Raw genomic sequence first — 18,181 nt, forward strand, 5'->3', positions numbered from 1 at the left:
GAACAAAAACAGAGATGCCATATTTTTAAGTGTTTGCTAAGCAAACTGATTTTTTTTAAAGAAAATGTTATTAAATATGTATATATGTATATTTATTGAACAAAAAATAAAAAGAATTTAATATTTTTCTTTCATTAAACAGAAATTGCAAGTAAAGTTAATTTTTGAAAATACTTTTGTTTAGAATATTAAATTTATTACTCCCATCTCTGCTAGCTCTCATTTTTTAAACACATTTTTGCGCCTTTCTTCATTCTCTTTTGTGTTGGCATTTGTGCAACAAATATTTTGCAGACGCCGAGTAAACAAGTGAAAATTTACGGACAATTTTAATAAATTTTATAATAATTCATGAAAAAATATTAAATAACTATAAATTAAAATGCCGAACAATGTAAAAGTACCGCTAGAATGGAAAAGACGTGTTAAAAAAGAATATATTAAAATAAGACAACAGAAACGCTACAAAAGAGCAGATGAGATAAAGGAAGCGTGGATTAAAAATTGGTAATTGTTGAAAAAAAAAAAGAAAATTTTTTATATTTATTAAAAAATGTGTAAATTTTCTTTAGGGATGAGCACAACTACAATGTACAGGACTTGTATTGTGAGCCTAAGGTTTGGCAGGTCCAACCCTATGATCCCCCTCATGTGGATTGTGTCAAACGAGCGGAAGTGACTATGTATAATGGCTCTGGTTCACAGCAGGTGCCTATATGTGTTATCAATGCCGTAACGCCCATACCCACCATGTATACCTGGGCGCCCACTCAACAGAATTTTATGGTGGAGGATGAAACTGTTTTACACAATATTCCTTATATGGGTGATGAAGTTCTCGATAAAGATGGCAAATTTATTGAGGAATTAATTAAGAATTATGATGGCAAGGTTCATGGTGATAAAGATCCTTCATTTATGGATGATGCCATATTTGTGGAATTGGTACATGCTTTGATGCGTAATTATCCCAAAGAAATTGAGGAGATTACAGGAGTGCCTTTGAAAATTGAGGCTTTGAAGGAGGATAATGATGTAAAGGCTAAGGTTAGCAAGGAAGATAAGGAGAAAAAAAGATAGTGTAGATGTGGATGAAAAAGATAAAGAGAAAAAATCGGAAGATTTAAAATCGGAGAATAAGGTGTCTGATGAAGAGTCTAAAGAAGAGGACAAAAAGTCGGAAAAATTGCAAGACAAAAACGATGAAAAGTCAGAGGACGCTAAAGAAGTGAAAACTGAAGAAAAAACGGAGGAAGAAAAACTAGATCCGGTTAAGGAAAAAATGCCTTTTCCACCTCCAATTATATTCCAAGCTATAAGCTCCAATTTCCCCGATAAGGGAACGCCACAAGAATTAAAAGAAAAGTAAGTTCATTTAGTTTAGAAATCCAGTTACATATTGCTAATACATTCAACATTTAGATACATAGAACTTACCGAACATCAGGATCCGGAACGTCCTCAAGAATGCACACCCAATATAGATGGTGAAAAGGCCGAAAGTGTTTCACGTGAAAGAACTTTACATTCTTTTCACACCCTCTTCTGTAGACGTTGTTTCAAATATGATTGCTTTTTGCATCGTAAGTATATAATTATTTTAAAGTTATTTCAATTATTTAATTATAATTAAAATATATAACTATTTTTTATCTTTTTTTAAATCGGTTTAAAAAAATGATTGTGTTAAAAAAAAAAACAAAATTTAATGCCGTTTGAACATAAAAATGTTAAAAAAAAATTACAACAAATTTAGGTCATCCAACTCACGGTGAGTTGTAGCTGTTGTTCTATGTTTTCTTATTGAATGTTGCTACACCATCATGACCACCACCAATCCATTTTTCTACCATATATTCGATGTTTTCATACTTCAGATTTTTTTCAGGCATTCAGAAATTAACAAATTCAGAAATATGTAAAATATCAACAAAAAAAAAAAAAAAAAACATCCTTAACTTAACTTTCAAACAATCTTAAACAGTTAAAACTATGCAAAAAAACTCATTTTACCGCATACTTTTTGGTTTCAACATTATTTAATATAATTTTCAAAAACTATACCTTTTTTAACTATAGATTAAGGGGAAGATGAAAGTAATTGTGTGTGTGTATATGTATGATTTGAAACTTTTCCCCCTTTCTTCTAAAATTGGCATTATGTTGTATTGTATGTTATGGTTTAAATTGTTGACAAACTCCATTTTTTGCTTAGCACTATTTAAACAAATAAAACTAGGCATTTGAAATGTTCTCTAATGTTTCTCTAATTCATTTTCAAATCAAACTGATCAACCAACAAATAACAAATTCAATGGCATTTTTATAATAATCATTTCAAATTAGTTTGAGTTTCGAACAGTTTACAAGTTGAAAATATTTATTAATAAATTTCCTTTCATAGGTCTACAAGTTGGACATGCTGGTCCTAACTTACAAAAACGTCGTTTTCCAGAAATTAAACCATTTACAGAACCCTGCAGTAATAATTGTTATATGCTGTTGGTAAGTAGAAAGTCAAATCTCAAAATTTTCAATATGCATTTCGGAAGTTTTTATACAATATTTAGAAAAATAGGGCGTATTTTACAGTTTTCCCCAAGTAAAAATTCTTCCCTTATTGTTAATTTAATTTCATCGAAATTTTTTTCTTAAACACTTTAGGATGGTATGAAAGAAAAACTGGCCGCGGATAGTAAAACTCCTCCTATTGATTCTTGTAACGAGGCCAGTTCAGAGGATAGTAATGATAGTAACAGCCAATTTAGCAACAAAGAGTTTAACAATGATCAAACAAAGGAAAATGGAACTGTAACCAGCGCAGCTGCGGCGGAAATAAGTTCTATAATGGGTAAGATACTAAAGTCTGATTATTTAACAACATTTTAAACACAAAATTAGGCAATTTGTTATTGTATTGTTAAAACTTAACTAATTCCTCTTGACGATATGAATCATTCGAAAATGGAGCTATTTTGGGTGGGAAGAGGAAATTGACCTTTTCAGAAGTTCTGCTATAAATCGCATAAATAGTGTCAAATGAAGGAATATGCTCAGAGCGAATGTCATTGATCATCACAAATAAATGAACAATATCAAACCTGAGTTCTTCACGAGTTCGTGGCTCCAACAGAGTTCTCCGGTAGCTGTTACGTTCTGCTATTAATGACATAAATAGTGGTAATTGAAGGGATGTGCTCAGAGCAAATGGTCATTGATCATCACCATAGATAGATAGATAGATAGATAGATAGATAGATAGATAGATAGATAGATAGATAGATAGATAGATAGATAGATAGATAGATAGATAGATAGATGATAGATAGATAGATAGATAGATAGATCGTAGATAGATAGTAGATAGATAGATAGATAGATAGATAGATAGATAGATAGATAGATAGATAGACTGATAGATAGATAGATAGATAGATAGACCGCTCGCTCGCTAGCTCCTCGCTCGCTAGCTCGCTAGCTCGCTCGATCGCTCGCTCGCTCGCTCGCTCGCTCGCTCGCTGCTCGCTCCGCTCGCTCGCTCGCTCGCTCGCTCGCTCGCTCGCTCGCTCCTCGCTCGCTCTCTCGTCGCTCGCTCGCTCTCGCTCGCTCGCTCGCTCGCTCGCTCGCTCGCTCTCTCTCGCTCGCGCTCGCTCGCTCGCTCGCTCGCTCGCTCGCTCGCTCGCGTCGGTCGCTCGCTCGCTCGCTCTCTCTCTCGCTCGCTCGCTCGCTCGCTCGCTGCTCGCTCGCTCCTCGCTCGCTCGCTCGCTCGCTCGCTCGCTCGCTCGCTCGCTCGCTCGCTCGCTCGCTCGCTCGCTCGCTCGCTCTCTCGCTCGATCGATAGATCGATGATAGCTAGATCGCTAGATAGATCTAGATATAGATAGAGATAGATAGACAGATATAGAGCCATAAGATTGTTTAGTTCACTCAAGGTTCAGGATTATTGTTTCAAGCAACCACTATATGAATCTAAGTGAATTGCCAGTAAAGACATGTTGTGTCTATAGAACAATTTAATAAGTATTTTTTAGATCAAACAAATTCTATTTCTATAACAACTAATACATTCCTTTTAAAACAGCTGGAATGATGAATACATCAAATGCCAAGTGTGATTGGACTGGAGCTGATCAGTCGCTCTTTCGCACCTTACATAAAGTGTTTTTGAAAAATTACTGTGCCATAGCACAGACCATGTTAACGAAAACCTGCCAACAGGTAAAATGAATTATTATATGAACCGTAGAGAAAAAACTTAAACATTTTCCCTTTAGGTTTATGAATTTGCCCAAAAAGAGGCTGCCGAATTTTGTATTGAAGAATTGCGTCAGGATTATACACCACCACGCAAGAAGAAGAAGAAGCAACGTTTATGGTCTTTACATTGTCGCAAGATACAATTGAAAAAGGATTCCACTTCGAATCATGTCTACAATTATACACCTTGTGATCATCCCGGTCCTTGCGATATGAATTGTTCTTGCATACAAACACAAAACTTTTGTGAAAAATTCTGCAACTGTAGCAGTGATTGCCAGAATCGTTTTCCAGGCTGTCGTTGCAAGGCTCAATGTAATACTAAACAGTGTCCCTGTTATTTGGCCGTACGTGAATGTGATCCGGATTTGTGTCAAGCTTGTGGAGCGGATCAATTTAAATTACTAAAATTACTTGCAAAAATGTTTGTGTACAACGGGGTCTACGTAAGTTTCTTGTATTTAATTTTCACATAAAATTAGAAATTTACTTATTTATTTTCAACAGATAAAACATTACTAATGGCTCCCTCAGATGTAGCCGGTTGGGGTATATTCCTTAAGGAGGGTGCACAAAAGAATGAATTCATTTCGGAATATTGCGGTGAAATTATATCGCAAGATGAAGCCGATCGTCGTGGCAAAGTGTATGATAAGTACATGTGCTCTTTCCTTTTCAATTTGAATAATGATTTTGTGGTGGATGCTACGCGTAAGGGGAATAAAATACGTTTTGCCAATCATTCCATCAATCCCAATTGCTATGCTAAAGTAATGATGGTGACAGGCGATCATCGTATTGGTATTTTCGCTAAACGTGCTATACAACCGGGAGAAGAACTATTCTTTGACTATAGATATGGTCCTACGGAACAATTGAAATTTGTGGGCATTGAACGTGAAATGGAAATTGTTTAATTTTTTTATTTTTATTATCATTTTCGTGTACTTTATTTTAATTATTTCTTTTATCTTAAATTTAGCGTAAAAAATATTGAATAAAACCAATTTGAAATTTACACACTTTTGCTACATTTGCTATAATGGGTTTGGGTCTAGATTTAAAGATCAACTTTTTGGTTATAACGGCCTGCACTGTGTATTCACTTTTCTGTCTTGATTGTTTTCCAAAGCCACCGTATTATCGAGCAGCGTGCGATCTACAGTGTTGTTCATAACGCTGGCATTTAAATTGCCCACAGTTTGGTCCAATAAATGTTGACCCTCATTGGTTTTTGATTTTTCCAAGACGGCAAAGGGTTTTTTCGAGTTTTTGTTCTCTGCCTTGCAAAATGTGATGGCCGATAATTAAAATCTAAAGTGGAATAGTATGATTTAGAAATTTGGAAGTTATATTTGTAATGACTTACTGGTTGACCATATTTGTTGTAGTACAGATCACCCACAAATTGATCGTGCATATCCTCATTAGATCGCACCTCTAGATCCCCTTGCAGTTCAAGAATGGCCCATTCTTTTAAGAGCCGCTAGAGGTTTTGCTAAAAAAAATGGAGGTTTCGGTTATTATTGCAAATATATTTTTGGTTATCTGAAGGAACTGGAACGGAATATCTAAAGAACTGGAACCGAATTCGCTAAAATTCAAATTCTAACATAAAAATCAAATTTTCTCTAAGAAAAATTAAACAACAAAAATAAGTGATAAATTTCATATATATTCCATTTATTGTAGTACATTTAATTAATAATAACATCAGCAATTACATGCATAGTTTTACATTCTTTTAAACACCTCTGAATTTCTTAAACAATGGATGTACATTTCCAGAATTCTTTTTACGATGTTCATAGTAAATGGCATCATCACCGCCCGACATAGAACTCAAGCCGCCACGTTTCATGGTACTAGAACCGCCTGGACGATAGCCTGGTTCACCCGGAATCTTTTCATCTTCACAGTCCTGATCGGAAGCAGATAAAAACTTGCTGCAACAGTTGGGATTGTTCTTCACGGTTTTATAAAAATAAGTCGGGATCTGTGTCCATGCCACTTAAATGTGTATAACTTTATAACTGTAACCCTGATTGACCAAGAAACGTTGACGTTTGCGAGAATAACTCATTTCCATGGTGTCCTGCGAAACAAGGGTGTAGAAGAAGGCATTATACTCCTCGGCAATGGCACCCTTTTTAGCACGCAAAATACGACCTAAACGCTGAGCCTCCTGACGACGAGAACCACCATGTGAGGAAATCTGTATAAGCACATTAGCTTCGGGCAAATCAAAAACTAGTATCGGCCACTTTGATACAAAAATGGTGTTGACTTTTTGATTGAATTTGAAATTTGTAAAATTTGTATACGTTCATTTTGTGAGGTAGGACCATAAATGAAAGGTTTATTCATTTTGATGGCATAATGTTTCAAAGCAAACACATTGTCCGAGAAGACAATGGTTTGTCACCTCTTTTTTCATGATATTTAATAAGAAACTGGCAACTGCGGAATTTGGATGGATTCATAACGTAAAAGTAACATTTTCTTGGAAGTCTTGGCAGTCAAGTATTCACGATAGAATTCAGGAGACATTGGACCACCACACCTCGGCACACTGTACACGAGCAATAAAGCCCTTCTTTTGTAGCTCCAACCAATTGGCTTCATATAGTTTAGGACCAATAAGGAAATTCAAATCAGCAATTTTGTCCATCTTCACGCAACACAGGTGGCAGTCAAACCAAGTTTACAGTGAGACTGCACTATAGTTAAAACTCTACGAAACATTTTGGCTGGAATAGTGTGTACTTCATCCAATACCATTATGCCCCATTCCTGTTCCTGCAGCCAACGCATTGTCTGCTCTGCTTCCCAAGAACGTTTTTGAGTGTGAGTGATCATAGAATAGGTGGTGACTAGAATGCCGCAACCCATAGGTTTATCTTTAGCCTCAGAAGTGAAACGACAATCATGCTGTCATCAGCGGTAGACCACATTTTAAACTGTTGCTTCCACTGTTCGACTGATACACCACTGTTGCACAAAACCAAGGCACGTTTGCGCACGGTACAGCAGGCGGTAACACCAACTAAAGATTTACCTAAAATATTAAGAGGCATTATAAAAATGGTGCATTAAATAGATATGACTTCAAACATACCTGCACCACAAGGTAGTACAATAACTCCTGATCTAGCACGTCCGTTACCAAACATTTTGCGCAAACTCTTCTCCTGATAAGGTCTCAACACAGCAGCAGGTTTTAGATCAATATTTATATCTGGATTATGTGTATCATTACGAAAATCATACTCTGCCAGCAGAGGATGTTCAATTTCTATGCAACGCTTCTGTATAACTTCAATTTTTTCCTGATTTACTTCAAATGAACTGTTTTTAAATTAGCCTCATCCTCGTCTTCCTCCTCATTATCAATTTATCATAAAAATTTGTAATATCATCGGGTACATTGGTTGTGGCCATCTGCATTAATAGTGCCAGCAGCATTGGGATCAGCCTTACCATCAGCGCCCTTAACTGTACCATCGGTAATTTTGTACCAAACTGAGTTTATAGCTTTACCCTCCACAGTGCCCTGTATAAAAGCATCTCCTTCTTCACGCTTTAAGCGACACGTCTGTATAACTGGATCTTTGAGCAACTTTTGTAAATATCCGGATGAGGAGATTCAATAAAAATAGCGATTATGTTTTAAAACCAATTTAACTTTGCCATACGATAAAGTACACAGTTAATGAATTCTATAATACCCTCAGGAATACTAGTTTTACTTAATCTCTTCAAATACTCAACAATGTCATGGGTCTGTAGGCCAACCGATACGGCGGCATATAAACTGTAGGCTGTTAATTTGTATTCGTGTATATGCTCGGGACGACAGACAGGTTCAGAGATGGCAATTAGAAAGTCATGAGCATGTTTATAAACAGGTGAGAATGACTCCAAAAATATATGACCATTCGGTGCACCCATAAAGGACGATTGTTGTGATCCACTTTAAGTTTCCATTTGTGAACGATAATCTTTGGCACCATATTCATCGGTATTTATACCATCATCATTAGTTTCGGCATTCTTAGAAGCTGCTCCGGTATTCATCAGATTCACTAATATCGATGGTATCATTGTCATCAACAAGCTGTGTGTAGGCCTCATCTTCGGCACGTCGTTTTTTACCTGTTAAATTCTAATGTTATTATACAGTTTATGTAAGTAGGAATTCCTAAACTTACCAAATTTGTCTCCACCAAATTTATCTTTTTTCGATTTCTTTGGCGGTCCCCATTATTTAATTTAATTTATTTTACTTTTTCACAAGAAATGTGAAATTCAGATCTTCGACTGCAAAAATCCGAAAAAAATTAAATTTATGACAGTTTATAAGGCGAATTCGACTTGTCAACATTTTGTTTACTATTTCAGCGAGTGTAGAAACAAGTAGTGTTGACATAGTTTTTACAAAATATTTTATTTTAACGTAGCGTAACGTTTTGAATTTAAATTAAAAAATTGTCAATACATGAGGAATTTGTAAACACATTTCAATAAAATGTAACTAGATCAAACTGTAATAATAGATATACAGAAAAAAATTATTTTTTTTTCGGAACAAACATATGTAGAATCTCGATCCAGTTTGCGAGGTCCGAATTTTTTATTGTTTATAATCACATTCTCTGAACAACCGCCCTTCTGCTGGTAGCATGTACTTTTTCCTCTTGGCTGAATCTAACACCGGCTTAGCTAAAAATACATTTTTTGGATATAAAAATGGTTTTGGTCACACACCATTTTTTATACACTACTAGGTTTAAATTTAACACATTTTACGTTAGTCCAGATTTATTCTAAAAATTGTTACGGTGATCTAGATTTTTTCAATTTATTTTTAAAAGTTTCACCTTTGTGTGTGAAGTTGGATTTTTGTTTCCCAAGATATTTTAATGAAAAATTGTTTGTAAAAAAGACGATTGGCAACCCTAACTCAAAAGCATAAAATTATTGATGCCAACAAAAGCACTGTAAACAAAGGTAAATAATTAACAAATTAATATAAACTTACGTTTTTATTAAAACAGGCATGACATATATTACATAAACCTAAACGTCAATTTAAATCACTTTTAAACATTAATATTAAAAAAATATCGCAGAAAATATATTGTATACTATTCCTTGATTCCAGCGCCTTTTTATAAATAAACATATGGTTGCTAGTGTAGCCATTTTCAATTTTTGTTATTAATAAAAAACGTACTAAAAATAAATTGTTTTGCTACTATTTTAAGCAATTATGTCAAGGCGAATTAAAACTAAACAGCTGATTAGCTAAAATCGTTTATTTGCAAAAGAAAATCACGATTTTTTTACAATTTCACAAAATAATTAAAAATTATTAATTAAAGTTTATATAAAACATAAAAATAAGTTATGTCTAGTCGCTGGTATCCCATTTATCAACGTGGAAATCCACAATTACGTATTTTCTTACCCAATTTTTTGGATGAAATTGATACGGCCACTAGAGGAACAACCGAAAAATGTCGCCACATTTTCCGTCTCGATGGAAATGACAAATATGATGTTAAAAATTATCTAGAGAAAATATACAAAATTCCCGTGGTAGATGTGCGAACCCGTATTGAGTTGGGCTCTACAAAACGTGATACCACCATATGGCTATGTGACCAAAAATGATGATATGAAAATAGCTTATGTAACTATGGTGAGTTCTAGGAGGGATTGAGGGATATTTTGTACAGAAAATGTTTGGAATTAACTGTTGATGTTTATTTTAGCCTAAAACAATGGAATTTACCTTCCCTGATTTATTTGCTAAAAAGGCAGAGACCAAAAGAGCGACGAGAAGGCATTGGATGATTCGAAGAAGGGCTTTAGAGATTTTCTGGAACGTAATAAAAAGAGACCTGGTACACCAGGATGGTATTCAATTTAGTTAGGATGATACTTGTTAATAAACTTAAAAGAAAATCGAAAATTTTAAAAACGTTTTTAATAAAAAGGTGCTCTATGGAAGTTTGGGACAATTGTAGATAATTTGATCGAGTATTTTATGTGTTTAAACTAGCCATTTAACTAAACAGTAACTTTTACCAAAATAACATTTGTATCGGAAATAATCTTTAGAAGACTAAAACACAAGTAGTATAACAATTTCGTTTGGCAATGATTTATACCAATATGTTTATTAGATTTTAATCTTTCTCAGATCATTTAATGATACCAAGAAGATAACATTGAAAACAAAGTATTGAAATATACAGAAATTATCGAAATTAAAGCTGCTTTTTGGGATATGCTCATCGGAATAAATGTTTAACAAATCTTAAAATAAAATCATTCTCTTCTGGCACCATTTCGTATCATTTACTTATTTTCTTCAACAGTTTTGTCAATCCAGGCTCTAAGCTTGTCGGTATCTTGTAAACCCACCATACGGTTGACCACCTTGCCATCTTTCATGGCCATGAGAACGGGCACAGCAGCTACATCATAATCCAAAGCCAATTCACTGTGTTCATCGATATCTACTTTAGCCAATTTAACGGCGCCAGCTTTTTCTCCTACAATCGATTCCAAACGAGGGGTCAACATTTTGCAGGGATTACACCATCTAGACAAAATTAATTATATAATCTTCTCAATCAAGAATTTCATCATAAACTTACGTTGCAAAAAAGTCAACTATCACCACCTTATCGCTCTTCTTGACTTTATTTTCGAAATCTTCTGAGCTTTGTACGTTGAAAATCTCATTTTTAATGCCGCTAGTGGCCACTGTACGTTGACCTAGACGAGGCAAAAGATTTTGTCCGGTTTTTTGGAAAATAGTGCGCAACATTTTTCACTGTTAATTTTTCTGCTTTTTCGGAGAAATGTATAAGCTAAAATGTTAAATATTTTTTTTAATTATATTACTTGGCAATTTGACAAAATAAACTTACTTTACACCGCTAGAAAATTTTCTTTCGGAATAATGATAAATTTGATAAAAATAATGATGATGTTTTTGTTGCTTTTTATTTAGTTTTCAATGAATAGCACTGCATATGGCATGAGGATGTTTTTGTTGTTTTTTTTTTTTTTTTAATTTTGATAAACAACACTGAACATACTGTATGAGTAACGACAGCTGTGTGAAAGTTGCCAGACGTATACAGCCATATTGTATCTCTGCGTTATATGTGGTAGCACTGGTTTATCAGGGTTGTATTTTTGTATCGTGTATGAAGGTATGAAGACGTATAGACATTCTTAGGTTGTTAAACTTCTTGGTATGAAGACTTTTTTGGCACAAAAAGTCATCATACCGACCGGAGGCAGGATAAATTGCCGCGAAAAAATACAGCAAACTTCATTGTTTTGCATAAAAATTCCCGCGAAAAATTAATTTCTTTAATAATTAATTAATTTAATAATATTCTACTCGAAATTAAGTAATTTTGTTAATTTGAAATCCAGTCATTTTGCTTAATTTCATTGAAATTAAGTTGAAATTACAATGGACATCCCTGTCTTAGTAGAGAAAATACATATTTTTACAACAATGAACGAAACACAAATTAAAACCAAATAAAAATAGAAAAATTTATATTAATATTATAAAGTGTTTAATATACCTATAATTATAACATAATGTATGTGCAATAGGTGTCGAAATATGTGCAAACAATGGGCTATATGAGAGAATTGCTATATTTTGTAATGAAAATCGTTTACATTTGTTATTCAAATTTAACACATAAATATAGGATACCCTTACCCTTATCCATTCTGCATTTAAAAAAAGTACTAAAAACACAATACTTCCTATTTAGTACAACTCTGGGAAAAAGTATGTTAAAAAATGTTTTATTCACATCGATAACAACAACAACATTACATGAGAAACAAACAGCTGGCTGATAAATTTACGTGTGAAATTAATAAAGAAAGAAAAAATTTTGTGGAAGGAAAATTTTTGTAAAATATTGCAAAAAATATAAAAGCAAGAAAATATAGTAGGAAAACCAAACAAAATAGTGAAGAGAAAAGGGATTCTATAGCAAAAACTCCTAATGCCTAAATAAAGATTGTGGAAAGTGAAGAAAAGTTGATAGCTTTTTTTGTTGTAAACAATGGATGATTTGTCACAAGGCGACATTTGTCGCGTTTGTCGTTGTGAGGCTCAATCGGATCGTCCTCTTTTCTATCCTTGCGTCTGCACGGGCAGCATAAAGTATATTCATCAGGATTGTTTAATGCAATGGATGCGTTATTCGCACAAGGAATACTGTGAACTATGTGGTCACCGTTTTAGTTTCCAACCCATATACTCGCCCGATATGCCCCGTGTATTGCCACTGCGTGATGTGGCTGGGGGTTTGATATCGGCCATCATGAAGGCGGCCAAGTCATGGGCCCATTATACTCTGGTGGGTTTGGCCTGGTTTGTAATTGTTCCGTTGTCGGCGTACCGCACTTATCGTTATTTGTTTCGAGCTTCATCTTTCGATATGATTATGACATTGCCGTTCGATATATTTTCTACGGAAAATTTGGCTTCGGATGTTTTTCGCGGTTGTTTTGTAGTGACCTGTACGCTGTTGTCTTTTATTGGTTTGGTGTGGTTAAGAGAGCAGATATTGCTGGGTGGTGGTCCGGACTGGTTGGAACGTGAAGATGCCCCGGCTGTGGCGGAAGGTGGTGGCAACAATGATGGGGAGTGATGTAGATCTTATACCTTTGCCAGAATTTGCGGTAGCTGCAGCAGCTGGTGCAGAAGCTAATGTTGCTGCCGATAATGAGGCAGGCGTTGGTAATATTTTGGAAGAAGCTATACCTGAGGAAGAGGTTGAACTGCTGGCAGATCAGGCCAATGCTAATGAGCCAGTTGCTGCTCCAGCTGCCGCCGTTGCTAATAATGATAATAATGCCGAAGCTCCTGTGGTAGAACCTATGAACAATAATGCTCCCGCTGTAGCAGATCCGGCAGAAAATGAAGGTGATCCTCCTCTAGAATTTGGTCCCCAATTACCTCCTGCCTTGGCTGGAGGCGCCGCCAATAACAATCCAAATAACAACGCAGCCGCCAATGCTGCTGATAATGATAACGACGAGCCAAATTGGAATCCCATGGAATGGGATCGTGCCGCTGAAGAGTTGACTTGGGAACGTCTACTGGGCCTGGATGGTTCATTAGTATTTTTGGAACATGTTTTCTGGATTATTTCTCTAAACACAATGTTAATTTTTGCCTTTGCCTTTTGTCCCTACTGTATTGGCCATTTTATCTTGCAATCGATGAATCTATTGAATGCCGATAAACCTTTGCTACATTTTCATGGCCTATTAACTACTTTATTTGGTTATTGTTTTATTGGACACATATTGGTGGTATTACATTTTCTGGCAAAAGCATTCCATATGAGAAGAGTGCGCAATCTTATAGGCTTGTGCTATATAGTGGTAAAGGTATCTCTATTGTCGGTGGTGGAGATTGGCGTATTGCCCTTGGTTTGCGGCTGGTGGTTAGATATTTGTTCACTGCCCTTGTTTGATGCTACGTAAGTTTGTTTTAAATTAATTATAGTTTTAATAAAATGTTTAATGTTTTCCTTTTTATGTTTTAGTCTTAAAGATCGCAAGGCTAGTTTTACCGCCGCACCGGGTACATCGCTATTTGTTCACTGGATGTTTGGTATGGTTTATGTTTACTATTTTGCTGCGTTTATTTCTCTGCTACGAGAAGTATTACGTCCTGGTGTTTTGTGGTTTTTACGCAATTTAAATGATCCCGACTTTAGTCCTATACAGGTGAGTTTAAATAGTTTTCTTTGTGTTTGTTTAATAATTTGCTTCTTTTTTTGTTGGGGGGTTTTTATAGGAAATGATACATCTTCCCATCTTAAGACATGTTCGTCGCTTGATTTCTTCGGCTATGATATTTGGCTCTGTTGTACTTCTTATGCTTTGGATGCCAATTCGTATTTTGAAAACAGTTTGGCCCACATTTTTACCCTACACTTTATCTGGTGATTCAGAAGTGAATGAATTAAGTTTGCAACTTTTACTTTTACAGGTGAGTTTAGTCTGAAATAATTTATTCATTTAGTAATAAATCATACAGTTGAAATTTTAAAATTCGCTCAAAATTTTTCTTCGCCATTTAATCAGTTAACCAATTTTTTATTAAAATAAATACCACCCAATTATTTCATTATATCGCAAACATTTATTTGTAAAAAAGTTCGCTTTTAATTGCATCCATCGTGTATTAATATCGAAAGATTCTAAAGTTCTAAATATTACTTTTTACGCCACCGCTTTTTCGTTTCAAGATCATCTTGCCCGGTTTCTTTGAACAATCTCATACACGCGTCTGGCTCAAAAAGCTTTTACGTATTTGGTGTATTTGTGTTTCATGGATTTTGGGTATACGCAGCTATCTCTTGAGCAATGACCCGCCAGCAGAACCCACCAATCAACAACAAGCCAACAATGCTGAAAATAACGCAGAAAACAATGAGAATAATGAACAGGAAAATAATGCTGATAATGAAAATCAAGCAGCAGCAGGAGAAAATTTAGAAGCCGCTAATCCTGTACAAGCACAACCACAGGCACCACCTCCGCCACCACCGCCGCCTCCACAAGCTGAACGTAATTTGGCGGCAGTGCATCATGCCATAATACATCGTGATGTTCCGGTAGCCTTCCAACCTTACGATAAGCCTTCAATATTTCCCATAAGACTATGCGGTTTGATATTTTTCATGTGTGTATCGCTGGTGGTGGCTTCGCTGCTGACCCTAACCGTACCCGTGTGGATAGGACGTCAGGTAATGTCTTTGTGGTCGGTGGGCAGCATAACTACACAGGTTGTTGTACAAAGTACTGAGGTGACACCACGACCACATGAATTGTATACGGCTGCCTTGGGCACTTATTTGTGTTGGATGATTACAAGAGGCATAGCTATAGCGGTTACTTTGCTGCCGCAAGGCCGAGCTGCAGTAATGGATAAAATCAAACAATGGCTTAAGGTGGGTGCCTCCTATGCTCTACCCGTTTTGATAATTGTTTTAATGCTAGGAGTCATACCTTTACTCTTTGGCATGCTTTTGGAGTTGGTGGTAGTTATACCTGTACGTGTGGGCATACGACAAACACCCATCTACTTTATTTGGCAAGATTGGGCCTTGGGTGTTTTATATACGAAAATAGCCATTGCCTTGACCTTAATGGGTCCCGATTGGCATTTGAAGCGGGCTTTAGAGCGTGCCTATCGTGATGGTTTACGTGATATTGATTTGAAATTCTTAATCAGCGAATTGGCCACGCCGGTCATAACCTGTTTTGGTCTAGCTTTGGCCATACCTTATGTATTGGCCCATTCTATACTACCCATTTTCTTTAAAGATCCCTGGGTCCAATTAGAGATAGCACACTTTGTATATCCAGTATTCTTTTCGGTTATTGGAGCCATTGGTCTAGTGTGTTTCCAAATACGCCAATTCAAAAAGCTATATGTAGCCATTAAGGTGGACAAGTATTTGGTGGGACAACGTTTAGTCAACTATGAACACCGTAAGAAACAACAACAAGAGGCAGCCGATGCTGCGGCCGCTGCCCGTGAACAGGAGGAAATGGAAAATGTACCTATTGCCAATATAGTGGAACAGGCTGAATTGGAAAGACGCCGTAGACAAGAGGTGGAACGTCAACAACTGGTACAGGATTTAGTTAGAGATGAACTTTTATAAAACCTACGGAAATAGATAAGTAAAGACATTGGGGTATATTATTTTATAAAGAAAGGAGTGGAAAATCTTTGTAGTAAACTTAGCAGACCTAAAACAAGTAATTTGCTTATTTTTTTCCATATACATATTTTTTTGTTTTGTTTTTTTCTTTTCTTTTTTATGTGTTAAATAAAAAACGATTAATTCGTTTCAAAAAACCTAGAAATCACAAGTTATTTGGATAACAATTTTGCAGGTACTATCCTAAAGCAAAATTTCTTAATAATTCTATATTGAGATCTATATTGGCATAAACTGTTGCCTCTTATCAGTTTGTCTCTATAAATATAACTATCAATAATACCACCTATTGTTACAATTTTTAACTGTTTATTATCCTTTAATCATAATATTTTACATATTTTATATTTTCTAAATAAATTATCTTTCTTTAACTACTGAAAATACTAAAATACGAACAGCTGTTAGAGAAATCTTTTGCAAATCTTAAAATCAAATCAATTCTAATAAAAATACTGAGCTAATTTGCAAAATTAAAAATTATTAGATAAATTCAGTTTTAATTCAAATTTTTAACATTTCCAAACGAAAATTTCCTTCATTGTTTCTAGAAAACTAAAATTACACTCTCACATGGCAACAATTTTCTAAAACTTGATCAATTTTTAACTAAACAAAATTCATACCAAAAGAAATCTTCAAAATCTGTATTAATTACAATTTGTATTATATTCACAAAATTATACAATATGTATGTATGTCACACCCTTTATATACAAAAACACACAATTAACTAAACTACTTTAAACACATTAAAATGAAACAAATAATAACTAATTAACTTTTTTTTTTAAACAAAATTCATGATTCATTTATTTTAACATTAAAACAAAAACAAAATTTTATGGTAAAACAAAATTTATTTGTCAAATTATTCTTAAATAAATAATCCAGACGTAAAAACAACTTTTTTTCACATCAGCAAATTAATATTATAATTATTAAATAATCTTATAGTTCTAAGTTAATTTTCCTTTTTTTTTTCTTTTTTTTGTTGTTTATATATTTTTATCATTATTATCTTAAATAAATAATTTTCTTTTTATAAAAGTTTAAAATTTTTTATTTAAATACATTATAATATTAAAATATTTGCGGCTTGTGTTTCTTTTGATTTAATCTTAGCTACAAAATATTATTAAAATATTTAATTTAAGTTTATGCACTTTACTGAAAATTGTATGTGTAATTTATTAATAAAGACAATTTTTAACTAAAAAATAAGAAAAAAATAAGAAAAGTAAAGTTCAAAAAATTTAAAAAAAAAAATTTAACGAGAAAAAATTGATATAAATTTTAAGCTTTTAAAATAAAACTATAAACAATTTTTTTCTTTTTTGAGAAATTATTAAAAGAAATGTGAAATGAAAACCAAAAAAATGTTGTTTTAGTGTTCATTAAAGATGGAAGAAAACTGTGATTACTTTTATTTTCAACAAAAAATCGACAATCTGTGATTACATTTATTTCAAAAATCGATTTTTTGAATGAAAACATAAATGTTTATTTCCCATCGAAAATCGAATTTTCCCATAGAAAAATCGATTTTTTGAGTGAAATTATAAAAGTCCATTTATCTTGGAATCTGTAAGAGATAGGGCCAAAACAACGATAAGAAATCGATTTTTTGAATGAAAACATAAAAGTCCATTTAACTTGAAATCTAGAAGAGATTGGGCCAAAACAACGATAATCTGTGATCACTTTTATTACCCATCGAAAATCGAATTTTCCCATAAGAAAATCGATTTTTTAAGTGAAAACATAAAAGTCCATTTATCTTGGAATCTATAAGAGATAGGGCCAAAACAACGATAATCTGTGATCACTTTTATTACCCATCGAAAATCGAATTTTTCCCATAAAAAATAGATTTTTTGAGTGAAAACATAAAAGTCCATTTATCTTGGAATCTATAAGAGATAGGGCCAAAACAACGATAATCTGTGATCACTTTTATTTCCCATTGAAAATCGATTTTTTGAGTGAAAACATAAAAGTCAATTTATCTTGGAATCTATAAGAGATAGGGCCAAAACAACGATAATCTGTGATCACTTTTATTACCCATCGAACATCGAATTTTTCCCATAAAAAATAGATTTTTTGAGTGAAAACAT

General features: G+C 34.2%; 4 protein-coding genes and 2 pseudogenes across 4 annotated transcripts; 3 read left to right on the forward strand and 3 right to left on the reverse strand.

Moving 5' to 3' along the window:
* Nucleotides 1-254: 254 nt before the first annotated feature.
* LOC119614536 (histone-lysine N-methyltransferase E(z)-like) lies at nucleotides 255-5,181 on the forward strand. The gene is given in 11 exon segments (XM_037970656.1): nucleotides 255-507; nucleotides 573-1,065; nucleotides 1,067-1,365; nucleotides 1,423-1,583; nucleotides 1,757-1,771; nucleotides 2,405-2,505; nucleotides 2,665-2,851; nucleotides 4,082-4,218; nucleotides 4,275-4,656; nucleotides 4,659-4,703; nucleotides 4,765-5,181. Coding segments are annotated over 11 exon segments (2,355 nt in total). The 5' UTR covers nucleotides 255-382; the 3' UTR covers nucleotides 5,175-5,181.
* A 54-nt stretch (nucleotides 5,182-5,235) lies between these two features.
* On the reverse strand, nucleotides 5,236-5,987 carry LOC119614535 (annotated as a pseudogene).
* On the reverse strand, nucleotides 5,983-8,523 carry LOC119614537 (annotated as a pseudogene).
* Nucleotides 8,524-9,377: 854 nt separating this feature from the next.
* Nucleotides 9,378-10,303, forward strand: LOC119614539 (39S ribosomal protein L23, mitochondrial-like). The gene is given in 6 exon segments (XM_037970657.1): nucleotides 9,378-9,732; nucleotides 9,734-9,806; nucleotides 9,809-9,909; nucleotides 9,911-9,961; nucleotides 10,035-10,083; nucleotides 10,086-10,303. Coding segments are annotated over 6 exon segments (447 nt in total). The 5' UTR covers nucleotides 9,378-9,666; the 3' UTR covers nucleotides 10,193-10,303.
* A 96-nt stretch (nucleotides 10,304-10,399) lies between these two features.
* LOC119614540 (thioredoxin, mitochondrial-like) lies at nucleotides 10,400-11,209 on the reverse strand. The gene is made up of 2 exons (XM_037970658.1): nucleotides 10,926-11,209; nucleotides 10,400-10,870 (listed from the first exon to the last, which is right to left on the reverse strand). The coding sequence occupies exons 1-2, from the start codon at nucleotides 11,096-11,098 to the stop codon at nucleotides 10,624-10,626; spliced, it is 420 nt and encodes a 139-aa protein (XP_037826586.1). The 5' UTR covers nucleotides 11,099-11,209; the 3' UTR covers nucleotides 10,400-10,623.
* Nucleotides 11,210-12,215: 1,006 nt separating this feature from the next.
* LOC119614533 (E3 ubiquitin-protein ligase MARCHF6-like) lies at nucleotides 12,216-16,756 on the forward strand. Its single transcript, XM_037970654.1, is given in 5 exon segments — nucleotides 12,216-12,962; nucleotides 12,964-13,802; nucleotides 13,869-14,052; nucleotides 14,123-14,317; nucleotides 14,577-16,756. Coding segments are annotated over 5 exon segments (3,231 nt in total). The 5' UTR covers nucleotides 12,216-12,374; the 3' UTR covers nucleotides 16,002-16,756.
* The last annotated feature ends 1,425 nt before the right edge of the window (nucleotides 16,757-18,181 follow it).

Source organism: Lucilia sericata, unplaced genomic scaffold (assembly GCF_015586225.1).
Source record: "Lucilia sericata isolate MDLA Ls3-8-SP2 unplaced genomic scaffold, ASM1558622v1 Contig003026F_arrow, whole genome shotgun sequence".
Taxonomy (NCBI): domain Eukaryota; kingdom Metazoa; phylum Arthropoda; class Insecta; order Diptera; family Calliphoridae; genus Lucilia; species Lucilia sericata.

Bases quoted from the DNA above. Each gene is read 5' to 3' on its own strand.
- LOC119614540 (XM_037970658.1), bottom strand. From the start codon at position 11,098: ATGTTGCGCACTATTTTCCAAAAAACCGGACAAAATCTTTTGCCTCGT. The intron at 10,871-10,925 runs GTAAGTTTATGA...AATTTTGTCTAG, and splicing joins ATAGTTGACTTTTTTGCAAC to ATGGTGTAATCCCTGCAAAA.